This window comes from Lactuca virosa, chromosome 5, assembly GCF_052849685.1.
Source record: "Lactuca virosa cultivar CGN04683 chromosome 5, Lactuca_virosa_CGN04683_v6, whole genome shotgun sequence".
Taxonomy (NCBI): domain Eukaryota; kingdom Viridiplantae; phylum Streptophyta; class Magnoliopsida; order Asterales; family Asteraceae; genus Lactuca; species Lactuca virosa.
In genome coordinates, this window is record NC_136430.1 from 168,083,951 (window position 1) to 168,099,668 (window position 15,718).

At 31.2% G+C, this 15,718-nt stretch overlaps 1 protein-coding gene across 1 annotated transcript; it reads left to right on the forward strand.

Annotated features, from left to right (window-relative positions):
• The first annotated feature begins 11,516 nt into the window (after positions 1-11,516).
• On the forward strand, positions 11,517-13,078 carry LOC145117693 (CASP-like protein 1). The gene is made up of 3 exons (XM_079054000.1): positions 11,517-11,838; positions 11,955-12,084; positions 12,570-13,078. Exons 1-3 carry the CDS (start codon positions 11,588-11,590, stop codon positions 12,795-12,797), a joined length of 609 nt encoding a protein of 202 aa, XP_078910126.1. The 5' UTR covers positions 11,517-11,587; the 3' UTR covers positions 12,798-13,078.
• The last annotated feature ends 2,640 nt before the right edge of the window (positions 13,079-15,718 follow it).

The window sequence follows — 15,718 nt, forward strand, 5'->3', positions numbered from 1 at the left end:
CATTTCCAGCAGCAAAAGTCGAAAATTTGCATTCTGAGGCTCCTACTCGTCGAGTGCACGAACCTACTCGACGAGTAGGATGAGTTTAGTCATGGACTTGGCGAGTCCCCCCATGGACTCGGCGAGTTCATCATGCAGACAGCAAGAAAATCGACTTTTTTCACTATTTTGCATCAAGTATCAAACAAGCAAGCCTACGCTCTGATACCACTGATGGGTTATGAGCATTCTAACACTCCTAAGTGTACATGCAACCCTAGAAAACCTTGGATCTATGTTTGTCTAAAATACATGCAAAATATGATTTCCAAGGTTCATAATCCTATCTAGCATACATGGGGAACTTTTAACATAAAAGATGGCTAGAATTACATACCTTGTAGTTGATTTGATTCCTTGAAAACCTTGAGAGCCTAGCACCCCAAGTGTGATGCCTCAAATTCTTCACACAACACCAAATGCTTTGGAATAACTTTAGAGAATATATAACACTTGTAAAAATCGCTTGCCCTCTCTTGTTCTTAGTGTAGCCGATTTTGGTGAGTATCATGTTCCTTATATAGTGTGTCACATCTAGGGTTACACCATGTAAACCCTAATGTGACATGACTCTTTAATTCCATGACCCATGGGTTTGTAACTCCCATGGAGCCTCTATGGAGCATCCTATGGGTTTAACCCAACTTGATAATCCATGGAGCCTTTTAGCCACCAATAAAAGTTATGGATGACTTACAAAATCAACCCATATATTTAATTAGTCATCTTTTGATCACTTAATTAATTCCAAATTAATTCTTGATCAATACTAATTAAATAATACTATTAATATATTAGTACTTATAATATATTAATAAACCACAAGTGTTATTTCTCTCATTTAGTCTATCCAAATGCATGATGCCATGCAACCCAAATGGACCATGCCGGGTCAAGTACATACCAGAATTAGTTATGGACTTAGACACCTTATCCAACACCTTCGACTCATAAGCATAGTGAGAAGAGTCACCTCTCAGTCGAAACCCAACTGTTACTGCTATCACTGCCAGACATACCAATACTACGCACCACCTATATAGTTATACCAGATAAGCCCTTAGCTCTTCTTCTAAAAGTAGGCGCATGACCAAAATTCAACTCAAGTCAAAAGTCAATGGAAAAGTTAATGGTCAACCTTTACTTTAGTCAACCACCAAGCCGTGGCCATGCATGGCCACGCCGTGACCCTCATACATCGAGATAGTTGGATTTTCCCATTTTCCACGTCGTGGCAACGTAAGGCCACCTTGTGGGTGCTCGGTTTCCAATAGCTTAATGGGTTAAGCTGTTTTCTTCGACCCCAAGTGCTCCAAAGCTCATATCTAATCTAAAACATGGTCTAGAAGGATAAAGTTTCCAACTTTATCCATTAATACCACCCAAAAGCTCAAAATCTCAAACCCTAGGTTCCAAAAAGGCTAAACCAGACATCGATTCATCCATTAAGCACTTATTCCAAAAAGTCCTTAGCCGACTAACCCCGAAAGGGTTTCAAACACTAATACTAACATAAAAGTTGGTGCTTTATAAACATTCATGTACAGTGTATGTATTGAAGCCATAATGAGTCAAAATAAGGGTTTTGATAAAAATCTCATACATGGCTCCAAAACTCAACTATATTTCATATCCGAACCAACAGTCATACCAAATGTTCCAGGGATTCATAAAGTTGCAAATCTTATGAGATCTCACCACTCCAACTAACAAGAACATGAAGACTAATGGACAAAACCAGAGATCTAGCAACCTAAGATGATAAAAATCGAGTCTTGGACATTTAAAAAGGTCCAGAAGAGTGCTAGGATGAAGAATGGAGACTTTCTTGCTGAATCTTAGCTCACTTCTTCTTCCTTCTTCCTTCAAGAACTTCTAAGAACACTAAAAAGTCTTTAACAATGAAGGAAATAGATTAGGGTTTCTTCAGATCTTTAAGAGGCTGATAGAGGCTGAGGGTGAGAAAACCCTAGTCTCCCATTCCTCTAAATAGGAGCAAACCGGAAAAATAGGGTTTTCCATCAACTAGGTGCTATGTTGTGGCCATATACTTCCACGTTGTGGCTGCTTAAATGAAACAAGCGTTCGAACTTGTCTCACCACGTCGTGGTGGTGCCTCCACCACACTGTGGCTACCCTGAAATGCCTAAAGTGTAAAAATATAGAGTACCTAAAGATTCGGCGTTACAGCACATTACTCACATTGAATTTTCTTATGATCATTAGCACTTTTCTCGGGTCTCATAATAAATCAACATTACTTTGTGAGAAATTTGTAATGCAGAAGATCATACACAACTAGGATAGAAACACATATATTATGCTTAAATATCTACATTTGGTCGTGACTGGTCTATCATTTTCATTCTCTTTACAACAGGTAGTACTCACTTACTATTTATTTAAAAAATGGATATTTCTAGTCATAAGTATATCACAACTATCAAATAAATAGACTTATTTATTTACCACCAAATATCTTCTCGTTGTACACAACATTTCCACATCTCGACACATTCATCAACTCAAACACCATAAATTCCACATTTCATCAATTATACAATGCTTCTTAACACCAAAAATATGAGCTAAACACTCAACAAACTAGGGATGAAAGTGGGTCCACACCCAAAACGGATGGAATTGGAACCGGTTAACGGGATTTTGTAGAACTGGAAACCGGACCATTATATAGGAACCGGTTCCGGTTCGGTTCCGTGTACGGTACCGGGTAAAGTGGGTCTAGAACCAAAAAACCCGGAAAACATCAAAGTGGATATGAAGTGGATATGTTAGAACCGAATAAAGTGGGTTTAGAACCGGAAACCCAGAAAAACCGGAAAAAACCGCATGTCAATCCGCCTTTAAATGAATGAGATGTGCACGTGTTAACATTTTCACAGAATACAAAGTACAAAAACAAATAGTTGAAAAGTTGAAAATTTTCAGTTTTGATATCCCAGCTTCGAAAGACTGTAAATCATTGAATATTAAACCAAAAATGACAAAATTATAGTCTAAACTCATGTACAAACTATAAACTACAATTTGGAAAAAACCACATGTCAATCCGACTTCAAACGAATTAGATATGCATGTTTTAAAACTGAAAAACTAAAAACTTTCAGCTTTGATATCTCGACTTTGGGGGACTGTAAGTCAATGAATATAAAACTAAAAATGACAAAATTATAGTCTAAAATAATGTACAAACTCTAAACTACACTTTGGAAAAAATCGCATGTCAATCGGAGTTGAAACGAATGAGATATGCGTCTTTTAACTGTTTCACAAAAACCGGTTCCGACCCTAAAAGTGGTTCCGGTTCCTAACACCGGTTCCGGTTTTTAGACCCGGTTTACCCGGACCCGATGGACCCAAACCCGGATTACCCGGAACCCGGATAAAGATAATTTTTAAACCCGGAACCGGAACCAGTTCTATATATTCCGGTTCCGGTCCGATTCCAGATCCGGTCCGGTTTTCCGGCTCTAAATCTCATCCCTACAACAAACCCGTCCTACTGGTTATCAACTAAACGCTCAATAGATCGAACCATTGTAAATCACTTCCCAACACAACATCAGCTTTTCAATAGCTACACATCAAGGAATATCGTGTATGTGAATACTCTCATATCACTTCAACTTTACACCTTAGTATAATAAATATTCATACTCTGGTCAAATACAAACTTTGAGTCACTACTTAATAATCACTAGAACAATATCATCTTGTTCTCACTTCAACGATTTTGTTATTATACTGCCAAACTCTGATGTCAACTAATCATTATGCCAACATGTAACGTATCATGCCAACCTGTGACAACTCATTACGCCAACCTGTGACATCGCAACAAATATTTTATTAACGTGTGATACCATCAACGACATCGTGTAACCTGTGACACCACAACAAGGATAATATCAGTCTGCCACATTTCAAAGAGTATTCACTACTCTCCACTGACCATATTATTCACATTCCATTACCTCTACCAGAATTATCATTTACATTCACAATCGACATCTAGTATACCAATTTCTCATATAAGGGATCACACCTTCCCACAAACTTCTCAATTCATATATTGACTTACATACAAGCCATCTTGTGACTTAATAACTTCTCGTCTAGGAGTAATAACTTTACTCCTATTCACAACCTTTCACTCTATATGCTATTGGTATTTCTCATCTCGAATATTATAACATTCCAAACTGATTTTTCCAAGCACCATACCATGGTAAACATCTCATCATGCCACGGTCTAGCATCATAATTAAGCATATAACAATCTAGTTCCACTCTGCATCGTAGAAGACTCCTTCGTGTCGTGGTAACTTTAAGTGCTTTACACTATTTACTCATTTTCCATAACCTCATCGTGGTATCATGTGCACCACATCGTGGTCCAGTCACGTCATGGCCTCAATCTTACCATGTCATGTCCTCTACAACTCAACTATAACATTCTACTTTCAGACCACATCATGATTAACAAAGTACATTGCTTTTTATTTACACTGTCACGTCATGTATTTGAAATGGCCACATTGTGGTTATGCTAAAATTTCTAACACTCGTTTACGTTCGAATTATACTCGAACTCCTCCACATCATATGGGTCTCGCAACGTACACCATTACACCACTATATCATGTACTGCAACAATGTTTACCACCACATACAACATCACGTTCATTACGATAATGCTCACTATTGATGTTATGTGTTGATATTTACTTTGTCACGTCATTTATTTAAATATTAATTATTATTATTAGTTAATTTAGTTATCTACATATGTGTGAAATAAAATTATGTGTTGGTAATATCAAATAAATCACCTACACATCGATTTAATATATATATATATATATATATATATATATATATATATATATATATGTGTGTGTGTGTGTGTGTGTATGTAGGCATATTACCTACACATAAGGAAAATTTTTAATATGTGTGGGTAATTTCACATTCTATAAATCACAAATTTTGGAGGGAAACTTTTCCCACCAATTTAAATGTTAATATTGGTGATGCTCTACACATATTAAGTGTCATCCGATATGAAAAATTATATGTTTAATTACCCACACATATGCAAAATATGTGTAGATATTTACTTACACATAACATATGTAGGTAATTTATGTGTATGTAAAGACCCTAATTTCTTGTAGTGTTAAACAACAAATATCAGTTATGTGTAGGTTATTGTGTATTGTTTGACGATTTACTTAATAGAAAATTAGCTTTATTATACATATGAACTTGCTTTAAATGAATTACAAAATGGTCACTAAACTGTTTTATATCTTGATGTAGATAGTCTTTGTAAACAGTTTTATTTAAAAAAGAGAGTACATTATTAATAATTTTAAATTACTTAGCTTATTTGTGAAAGTAAGATGCTAAAAAAGCGCAACATATAATTGACACAATCATATAAATAACAATTGAATTTGTTTTTTGCAGTAGTAACATAATTTTATAAAGGAAAGTTAAATATTGTATAAAATCATGATTTACACTGATTTTATAGCATCCTGTTTTCATCCATTACTTTTTAGCAATGTACTTCTCAGTTTTTTATTTCTTTTTGTCATAGCAGCATACTTTCATAAAGGAATGCTAAATATTTTATACAATCAAGAAAACCATATAATCGACTCTTACTTGTGAAAGTAGTACACAACTTAATATATGTAATGGTTATTGACACATATACTGGAAGTGATATAGAACAACATATAAAAGGATTACAAATATGATATTCGATTGTAATGAAAGGTAATGAGAAAATGAGTTGTTTGCAGTCTATATTTTTGAATGCGTGATGGTACTCTTTTGTGCTGAATCCTCTCTAATAAATGAAAGTTTTTTTGCCATTTGTCATACTCTCATTCAATTTGTCAAATGTCATTTTGTAGTTATTTTGAATTAATTCTTTTTTACATGTCATTTTATGAGTTTTCTATTTTATTAAATTCCACATAATATTTTAATGTAATAATTGCAATAAATGTAATAATAAATGGATATCAATTTCATTAATTAAATTACCTTTTAATTTCAAAATTTTCAAAATTAAAGGTTATTAATTTCTTTAATTTATTTAAATTTCAAAGATAAAAAATATTTTCCATTATAAATAATTCATTATTTTTCTTAGAAATTCAAAGTTCTCAAATATTTTAACCTTTATATTTAACCTTTTTTTTTAAATTAACCCATATAATAAATGAAAAGTAGGATATAATTGTTGATCAAAGTCGATGGACTAATTATACAAAAGAAAGTTTGCTGCTGTATGATTTATTTACATTGTCATGCTTTTGTTGTGTTGTACAACAAGTTCTTCAAGATATTTTCTACGCCTTTTACCAACAGAGGAATGAAGGGTGCTATTAATTGCTTTTGCAAAATCAGATAAAGGAGAATGGAGACGACTCACTGAAAGTTTAGAGGTGCTACTAATTACTTTTGCAATATGAGTGAGAAATGAAGGGTTGTTTGTGTTATATTTATGTTAAAGTTCAAATCCTGAAGCTACGAAACTGATATATATATATATATATACATATATATATATATATATATATATGTATATATATATATATATCAGTTTCGTAGCTTCAGGATTTGAACTTTAACATAAATATAACACAAACAACCCTTCATTTCTCACTCATATTGCAAATATAATTTAAATTAATTCTCTCTAATAAATAAATGTTTTTTTGTTGTCATTTATTACATTCTAATTCAATTTGTCAAATGTCATTTTCTAGTTATTTTGAATTTAATTTTTTTTTTCAGATGTCATTTTATGAGTTTTTTCTATGTTATTAAATTTTGCATAATATTATAATGTAATAATTGCAATAAATATAGTGGTAAATATATACAGGGGCGGAACACGACCCCTAAAACTAGGGGGGGCCGTTTTCTTTTATTATCGAGACAACTTTATAAATTTAACATTGTATATTATCAATTCGTAAAACAATGTCTAATTTAATTAAAAATGTTATAAAATCGATAAAAATGTCATATTATTAAGATGAGAAAATAAAATAATACTTTACTTAATTAATAATGTTCTAATGTTTTACTTAGTATTCATCATTTAAAAACAATTCATCACATCATCAATTTATAGAAGACGCATTGATTCATAAATCATAAAAATCAGAAATAAAGTTAATCGTTGGATTTGTTCCCACCGTAAGAGTCTAAAAACTAACAAAATTAACATTATAAATAATTACTATGAATATTATTGTAAATAACAAAGACAAATTATTGCATTTTAATTTCAAATCTATATATATCTTAAAAACAGTAAAATACAAAACAATATCTACATTCTAGAAACACATCGTAAATGCATAAAAACTAAACAAAATAAACAACTACAATAAATAATCGTAGTGAGTTAATTAATTTGGTTAAGTTTATGAAATAATAAGTTAGAACTAACTAATATTAGTAAAAGATATAAATAAAAATAAAACAAAGATAATATTTTTATAGAGCAAAGAGCTCTGAGCATTTTAGCATTGAAAAGAGGCAAAGAAAAATCAACAGTAAATACTATTACACATTAACCTAGATATAGATGAAAAAGCAACGTCTTTAACATCACAGTTTCAGATTACCACTTCACCATATCACCATAGGCAAGAAAAACAAGAACCAGATAATAAGATGCACCTTTGAGATAGCAAAGCTCAGGAACTCGGGAAGGCGACCAATTAGACCAGGAGAGACAGACTCGGTCAGACGATCAAAGAGGCGACATGGAACCAGGTTTTTCCGACGGACCAGTGGAGTTAGTAGTTACAGACGCGATGGCATGGATTGAGAGATAATGACCAGTGATAATGAAGAATAATTATGTTTTCTAGTTTCTGATTCTTTGATGTGTAGACATGTCTTCTTAACTTTTTATGAGTTTTATAGAAATGATCTAAGGGTATTTTTGGATCTATAAACTTTTAAATTTTGATATATATGGAGATAGAGTCCAAATTAATTGGGATTTTGTTAGTTTGTTTCGTTTAGATTTTCATGGATTTGGTCTATTAGTTTTGCGGGTTGATTAGATTCAAATATTTTAATTTCTTTTTTTCAATTGTTAGTTCCTTATTGTTTGAAAGTTGTCATCTTATTTCTTCAAAAAAATTAACTTTCTTGATTTATGAAAGAGATTTTGAACTTCTTTGACTGAAATTCCGCTAACCTTTTTTTGTTTTATATATACTGATATAAATTCCGGTAAAAAGCTGGGGGGCCATGGCCACCCCTAGCACCTACAGTGTTCCGCCACTATATATATATATATATATATATATATATATATATATATATATATATATATATATATAAAATTTAAAGTAATACTCTCTAATAAATGAATGCTTTTTTGTTGTCGTTTGTTACATTCTCATTCAATTTGTCAAATGTTATTTTATAGTTATTTTGAATTGAACTTTTTTTTTCACATATCATTTTATGAGTTTTTCTATGTTATTAAATTTTACATAATATTTTAATGTAATAATTGCAATAAATGTAGTGATAAATGTATATCAATTTCATTAATGAACTTACCTTTTAATTTTCAAAATTTCTAAAATTAAAGCTCATTAATTTATTTTCTTTATTTAAAAATTTTTTTTTAATTCAAAAGATAAAAAACATTTCCACTATAATAATTCATTATTTTCTTATTTTCTTATAAATTCAAAGTTTTCAAATATTTTGACTTTTATATTTAATTTTATTTTTAAATTAACTCATGTAATACATAGATGTCTCAACTAGTAACTAATACTAAAGGGGTTGAAGTTATCTTTGGATTTTATATAATTTATCTATTGAAAATATAATACTTATCGTTTAATGATTTGATTTATTCTTAAAATGTAATTTGTGTAGATTTTAAGGATGAAGGGTAAAAAAGGATTTTATGTTAATGGAATTAATAGAAAAACCGGAGAACATAAAGATTTAGAGTAATAACCTAATTTAAGTTTCTTATGGACAGATATGTTTTTTTAATTGAATTGTTAAAAATTGTGCTTTATTATTAGCATAAAGATTGAATTTTCACGTGACTTTGTGCATTTCCATGAATTAATATGTTTTCATAAAATATAATCCTTTCTAATAAATAATTTTCTTTTTGCTACTTGTCAAATTCTTAAGATTTTTGCCACATGTAATTTTGTGGGATTTTTAGAATTATTATTTTCCACTTGTCATTTTTTTGGAAATTTCCATTTTTTTAAAATAAAATTCCATAAATTTCTAACGAGTTTTATAAAGAAAGATAATCATTCTATTAATTTGATAATAAAGTCTCATAAATGTTCTAAAGAATATTTTATTTTTTTATAAATATTTCAAAAGATTACATTATGTTATGTAAATGTGTTATTTTATAAAATATTAAATATTTAAATATTGATATTAAAATTTTATTTTTAATAAACATGTGTAGTACACGAGTTTCATACCTAATATGTTTTTAAAACTAAACTGCCTATAAAGAAGTGTCTAGTAGGGTTATGCATTTTTAATAAACCCAACTAGACACTACACGAGTTTATTAAAAATAAAAATTTATTATCAATATTTAAATATTAAATATTTTATAAAATAACACTTTTACATAACATAATGTAATCTTTTGAAATATTTATAAAAAAATAAAATATTATTTAGAACATTTATGAGACTTTATTATCAAATTAATAGAATGATGTTTTTTCCTTATAAACTTGTAAGAAATTTATGGAATTTTATTTTAAAAAAATAGAAATTCCCAAAAAATGACAAGTGGAAAATAATAAGTTTAAAAATCTCATAAAATTACATGTGACAAAACTCTTGAGAATTTAACAAATGACAAAAGAATCTTTATTTATTAGAAAGGATGAGGATGAAGACGAAGATGAAGATAAAGATGAAGTTTTATTCATGTGATCACATAATTGTATTTTAGGAAACGTATAGACATTCGTTTGGTTCAAAATAAGTGGTGATCTGATGGATTGGAAATTGTTAAGATGTATCAGGTTTCTCTTAATCTTAATTATTTAAATGGATCTAGTCTAAAAAAAATCTTCCCTAATAAATAAAGATCTTTTTGCCACATGTCACATTCTCATTTATTTTGACACATGTAATTTTGTGGTTATTTCAAATTAATTTTTATCTAAATGTCATTTTATGGTTTTTTCATTTTATTAAATTGTAGATAGTATTTATATTCAATAATAAATGCATATCAATTTCATTAATGAACTTTTCTTCTAATTTCAAAATTACCAAATTAAAGATTCATTAATTTTCTTTATTTATTTATCTAAATCTAAATTATTTGTTTAAATTTAAAAGAGAAAAAAAACACTTATAATTCAATATTTTTCTTATTTTTCTTATAAATTCATACTTTTCAAATGTTTAGAATTTTATATTTAGTTTTTTTTTAAATAAACTCATGTAATATATGAGTCTCACACCTAATTTAATAATAATATCATGTTTCATTTTTGCTTATCATCAATTTATTTTTCTTGCATACCTTCATATTTTCTCAAATACTGAAAAATTGATCTTTTGCGTAGTGGAAGTATAAAAATTAGCATTAAAACAACGATTGTTTTCTAGATTGTTGACACGTAAATTTCCTTTCAAATTTAATATTATAAAAGAAATAGAAGACTATCAATACAAGATACCGTTCAAGCAACTCTTTCATTATATAATTAAATGATAATCTATCAATCATCTCCATAACTTAGATAACGTTGAATACGACATCCGCGGATCAATGATTATTATTTATTAGAAGAGTGTGGTTTGGATCATTTATAAGGTTTAAGTTTTACCTTTATATATCAATTAAGTGGGAGATATAATAATGTTAAAAAATGAAGATAGTTTAAATATTTAAAGTTATAAATAATGTTTAATTAATGCATTCAATTTTTTTAGAGGGCAAACACAAGTCCATTAAACTCGCTCTAATTTTATATTTTTTTCCCACCACGAGACTTGAACCTCGACCGCTTAGGAAAGAACACTTTTCCAATACATCTAATACAGCTGCGCTACAAGCCGTTTATTAATCAATTTAATCACTTTTTAATGAAAGCCAAATTGTTTTTATAAAGGAATATTTTTTTAATCCTAAATTATTAAATGTGTATAAAACCTTATAGTGCACCTGATATAACTCATATTAGAAACTGCATTTTGTCATAATTTTTCATCATTTCAAAACTTATATGACTACTTATCGGTTACTATCAGTATTATGGTTTTTACTTTTTAGACCTAATTTATAATATATAATGTAATTATGTAAATATCCCATAAACGTGAATGTGCATGAAAGTAATATTGAGCCAAATCAGTTGACCAAATTTTTCTATAAATCTGCATTCTGTAGCTAACACCCAACCACACCTCCACAAAATCACAAGCTTCAATTTGGTGATTCCATTTTCCGGTGGCCATGGCATCCTATGACACCACGTTTTCTCCAGCTGCAGCCGCCGAGGAACCATTAAAGAGGTCCGCACCACCACCAGAATACAAGGGTGATTGCAGTCCGGTGGTTGATGTTGCCTTAAGGGTTTTGCTTTTCTTAACAGCCTTGGTTTCAATCATTGTCATGGTAACTTCAAACCAAACCAAACTGATTCCACTTGCACCAGGCTTGGCAATACGATTGCCTGCAAAGTTCGAGCATTCCCCAGCTTTCATGTAAGTAACTTCACCTCAATAAACAAGATTCAAGAGCACTTTTTGAACCATTAATGGTTATATATGATCAGTTATAGAGTTGCTTCTTAACAGATCCATGTGTTTTTATGGTGCAGATACTTTGTAGTTGCACTCTCGGTGGCTTGCTTGTATAGCATAATCACAGCTGTGCTATCGCTTTTGTCAGCGATGAAGCCCAGTGGATGCTCCGCAAAAATGCAGTTTCATTTTGTGATGTTCGATGCTGTAAGCTCTTGAACCATACTCATTAATTCATTAACCCTCCAAGAAAATTTGAGAAAATCAAATTTGTATGAAGATAATTATGAGTTTCTTATGTATCCTAATTGTCCAAAAAAATGCAATTATAAGGTGCACAATCTACCTATTTGCATGTTAGCAAAACTACAACGAAACTTATCCTTAGAAAATTAATTAAGGTAGTTCATACCAAGGTTAAGGACCCAATTCTACGACAAAACTTGAAGGTCAGCTCATCATAATCACTAAGCAATCTTTTGCTTCGTGATCAATGTTTTAAGTGTGATTCTGCTGTTACTAGCTGCCACTACATGTTATAAGTGTTATGTATCAATTTTTCATAAGAAAGATCTTTTCCTGATTTAGGTGTAAGATTGTTAATTGAGGTCAGGTAAGCCTAGTTGGCCGAAGATATGTATTTATAATTTTGCAAAGAGAGAACTAACTTGAAATCAATGGATTTGGTGCAGCTGCTGTTGGGGATTGTGGCTGCAGCAACAGGAGCAGCAGGAGGAGTGGCATATATTGGATTCAAAGGGAACTCTCATACCGGATGGAGCAAGATCTGCAACACGTACGATTCCTTCTGCTTCCACGTTGCAGCCTCCATTCTTCTGTCCCTCATATCCTCCATAACTCTTCTACTGCTCGTTTGGCTCTCCATATATGTGCTTTACAAGAAGACCACAAGGCGATAGTAGATCAACACCAAATGGATTCTTTACCCATGTATGAGTTTCATGTTATTAGCCTTTAGTCATTCAAATTCTATCTATTTTTTTTTTCTTTGTGCAAATTTATGTTTGGAAGATAAAACGGGATTGTTGTTGATTACTTTGTGATACAAGAGTGTGAAAGGATGTGACTTGTGAGTACATCTGTAGAGAGTCAACCTCTTTTACTAGTTGTATTTACGTTCTATTTACTAGTTGTATTTACATTCTATTTACAATATAGTTGCATTTACCTTCTATTCAAATAGATATTATTGAAAACTTGCACCTAATACAAAGAAATTCCAAAGGAATGTAATAATCCGTCGGTCTAAGTTAAGAACTTGTTTGGTCCAAACATAAGATTTAGTGATTTACATAGGTAGTGTATACAGCTAATGTTACATGTAGTAAGTGATTATGGTAGTAGTAAATAATGTTGTGCCAATTCAATCTAGAGTATACCTGTTTTTGTGAAAGAATAAAATAGAAACAAGAAGAAATTAATGAACAATGATGTCTTTGGCTTCTTATTAATTACTTTGATAGAACGTGTATATGTTTTTTTTTTTTTTTTTTTTTTTTTTTTTTTTTTAACCAGCAAATACAAATATTATATTCTACTCCTAAACTAATACCTAATTCCACCTATGTCCACCACGGGACTTGAACCATCAACCTCAAGGAGGGATGACACCACCTGATACCGCTGTGATTTATTATTCATTTGAGTGGTTATCACACAATACAAGATTTATAACGAGCCTTTATTTGGAAATAAAAATTTTGTTTCCGATATTAGCAGATTGCCATATTTTCAATTTTCTCCTCAAATAATTTTTATCTAACATTTTCATCATTTATAATTTTAAAATTAAAGTATTGGTATTATATAATTTACAATTTAGGTCCTTTACTATATTTTAAAGTTACATTTTTTGATTTCTAATTAAATAATTTCTTTTTACATTATTCTTTTTTATTAATTTTTCTTAAGTTATAATGTCAAGTCTTATATCATCCGATTCTTCCATACATAATTTTTTAGATTAAAAGTTTATTTTGATACCTTTGTAGTTGTGACATCCCCATTTTCACGGCCAGAAAAGACCGATTTTGTTTATGCTTTATAAAAAGCAGAGTACTTCTTTTAATAAAAGTCTTGCGGAATTTTCTTCCCAGAAAAACATGATAACTACGTTATCAAAGCATTTCCGAATAAATATATTTTTATTCATTTTAAAACATTTGGGATGTCATCGTTAATACAGAAACATAAGCATAAACAGAACTTACATTCATTTACACTAGTGATCTACATCTCTTTTAAATCTGTCAGTGTAAAGTAACTTCATATCGACACCTGTGATACAAATAAACTGAGTGGGTCAGGTTGGGAAAAACCTGGTGAGTACATAGGGTTTTCAACCCACAATAATATAATTATTATGTTTAAATATCAAACAATCAACCCAATTACCCATCCCCATTATATTCTTTACTCTTAAGGATCTACCCTAAGAATCAGCTATTCCTCGTTCATTCATTCCTAAGGATTATCCTAAGGAATAGGCACGAAATCGATCGTTGCTAATGACACATCTGTCAAACACAACTGCTAATATTATCACTTAGGCGCATCTGCCAGAATTGTGACATTCTTTATGGGGCACATCTGTCGGTATACTCCTTTAGGCGTATATGTCGGGGTTATGAGGTTCTCTATTAGGCGCTTCTGCCGCTAGAGTCCTTTAGGCGCATCTGCCAGGGTTATCTCGTTTATTGACAGTATCATTTTCGAGAATCCACTCGCTATATATGTCAATGAGTTTTTAGAGTACACCGGTGAACACATCGTTCACAACACCTACAGGTTGCGAGCCTGCTAGTGTTCCACTGGACTGTCTAGAATAGTCTGTGGTTGTCATCCATACTCTGCTAGATGACGGGGCCAGCATTTGGAAAAAGGCTTCTCACTTTGTCCACCTCTCACCCTTACCTCATGGTCTATATTACCTCTCAACTTATCGTCCAACTCATATTTCATCTACCCATGTTTTACCCAACATATTATGTAGATATAAATACATATACAGTTTAAATCATATAAAACTTGTATAAAATCGTTCATCCAGCATAGATAGCAAGTATACAGATAATATGCACACACAGCACGTAGTTTATATAAAATACTTCATATCTATGTGTAAGATGAAAGTAACTATGCACTCACCGCACATAATTGATATTAAATACTTCATATCTATGTGTAAGATGAAAGGGACTATGCACTCACAGCACGTAATTTATATTAAATACTTCATATCTATGTGTAAGATGAAAGGGACTATGCACTCACCTGGTAAGGTGGTGACTCGGCACTCGGACAACACTTCGTTTACTTAAAACAGCTTCTTTCGACAAAACCTAGTATCATTACCACTAGAGTTTAGTCTAAGGTTCAACGAGACTAATTAATAGTCTAGCTATTATTACTATTATATAAGCGTTAAACAATACTCTTCACCTACTATGTACAGACAGGGGCCAGACATAAAACACCGGAGGGCAGGACCATTTTGGCACATAGCACTTCTGAAATCCAACAACCCTATGCAACCCTTTAAACCAGATTCCCCGTACCGCGAGTAGTTAAAAAGATATTATAACGACACTTATATAACCCATAATAATAGCTCAAATAATTATTATAAGGTCATAATAACATTACTATATTGAAACATAAGTTATACTAAAGATAGGGTAGGCATAGCTCACTTACAGCGGGTTTTCCCGAAAACCGGGCTTCGCTAGAGCAGCGTTCCCGAGCCGAAAGGCTCTTCTTCTCGGAGCCGTCGGGCACTCCGGGGCTTCCGCCTCGTGCTAGGGAGGTTCCCTAGCCTTTT

Coding starts and splice junctions, on each gene's coding strand:
- LOC145117693 (XM_079054000.1), top strand. CDS start 11,588: ATGGCATCCTATGACACCACGTTTTCTCCAGCTGCAGCCGCCGAGGAA. Junction 11,839..11,954: donor GAGCATTCCCCAGCTTTCAT/GTAAGTAACTTC, acceptor TTTATGGTGCAG/ATACTTTGTAGTTGCACTCT. Junction 12,085..12,569: donor ATTTTGTGATGTTCGATGCT/GTAAGCTCTTGA, acceptor GATTTGGTGCAG/CTGCTGTTGGGGATTGTGGC.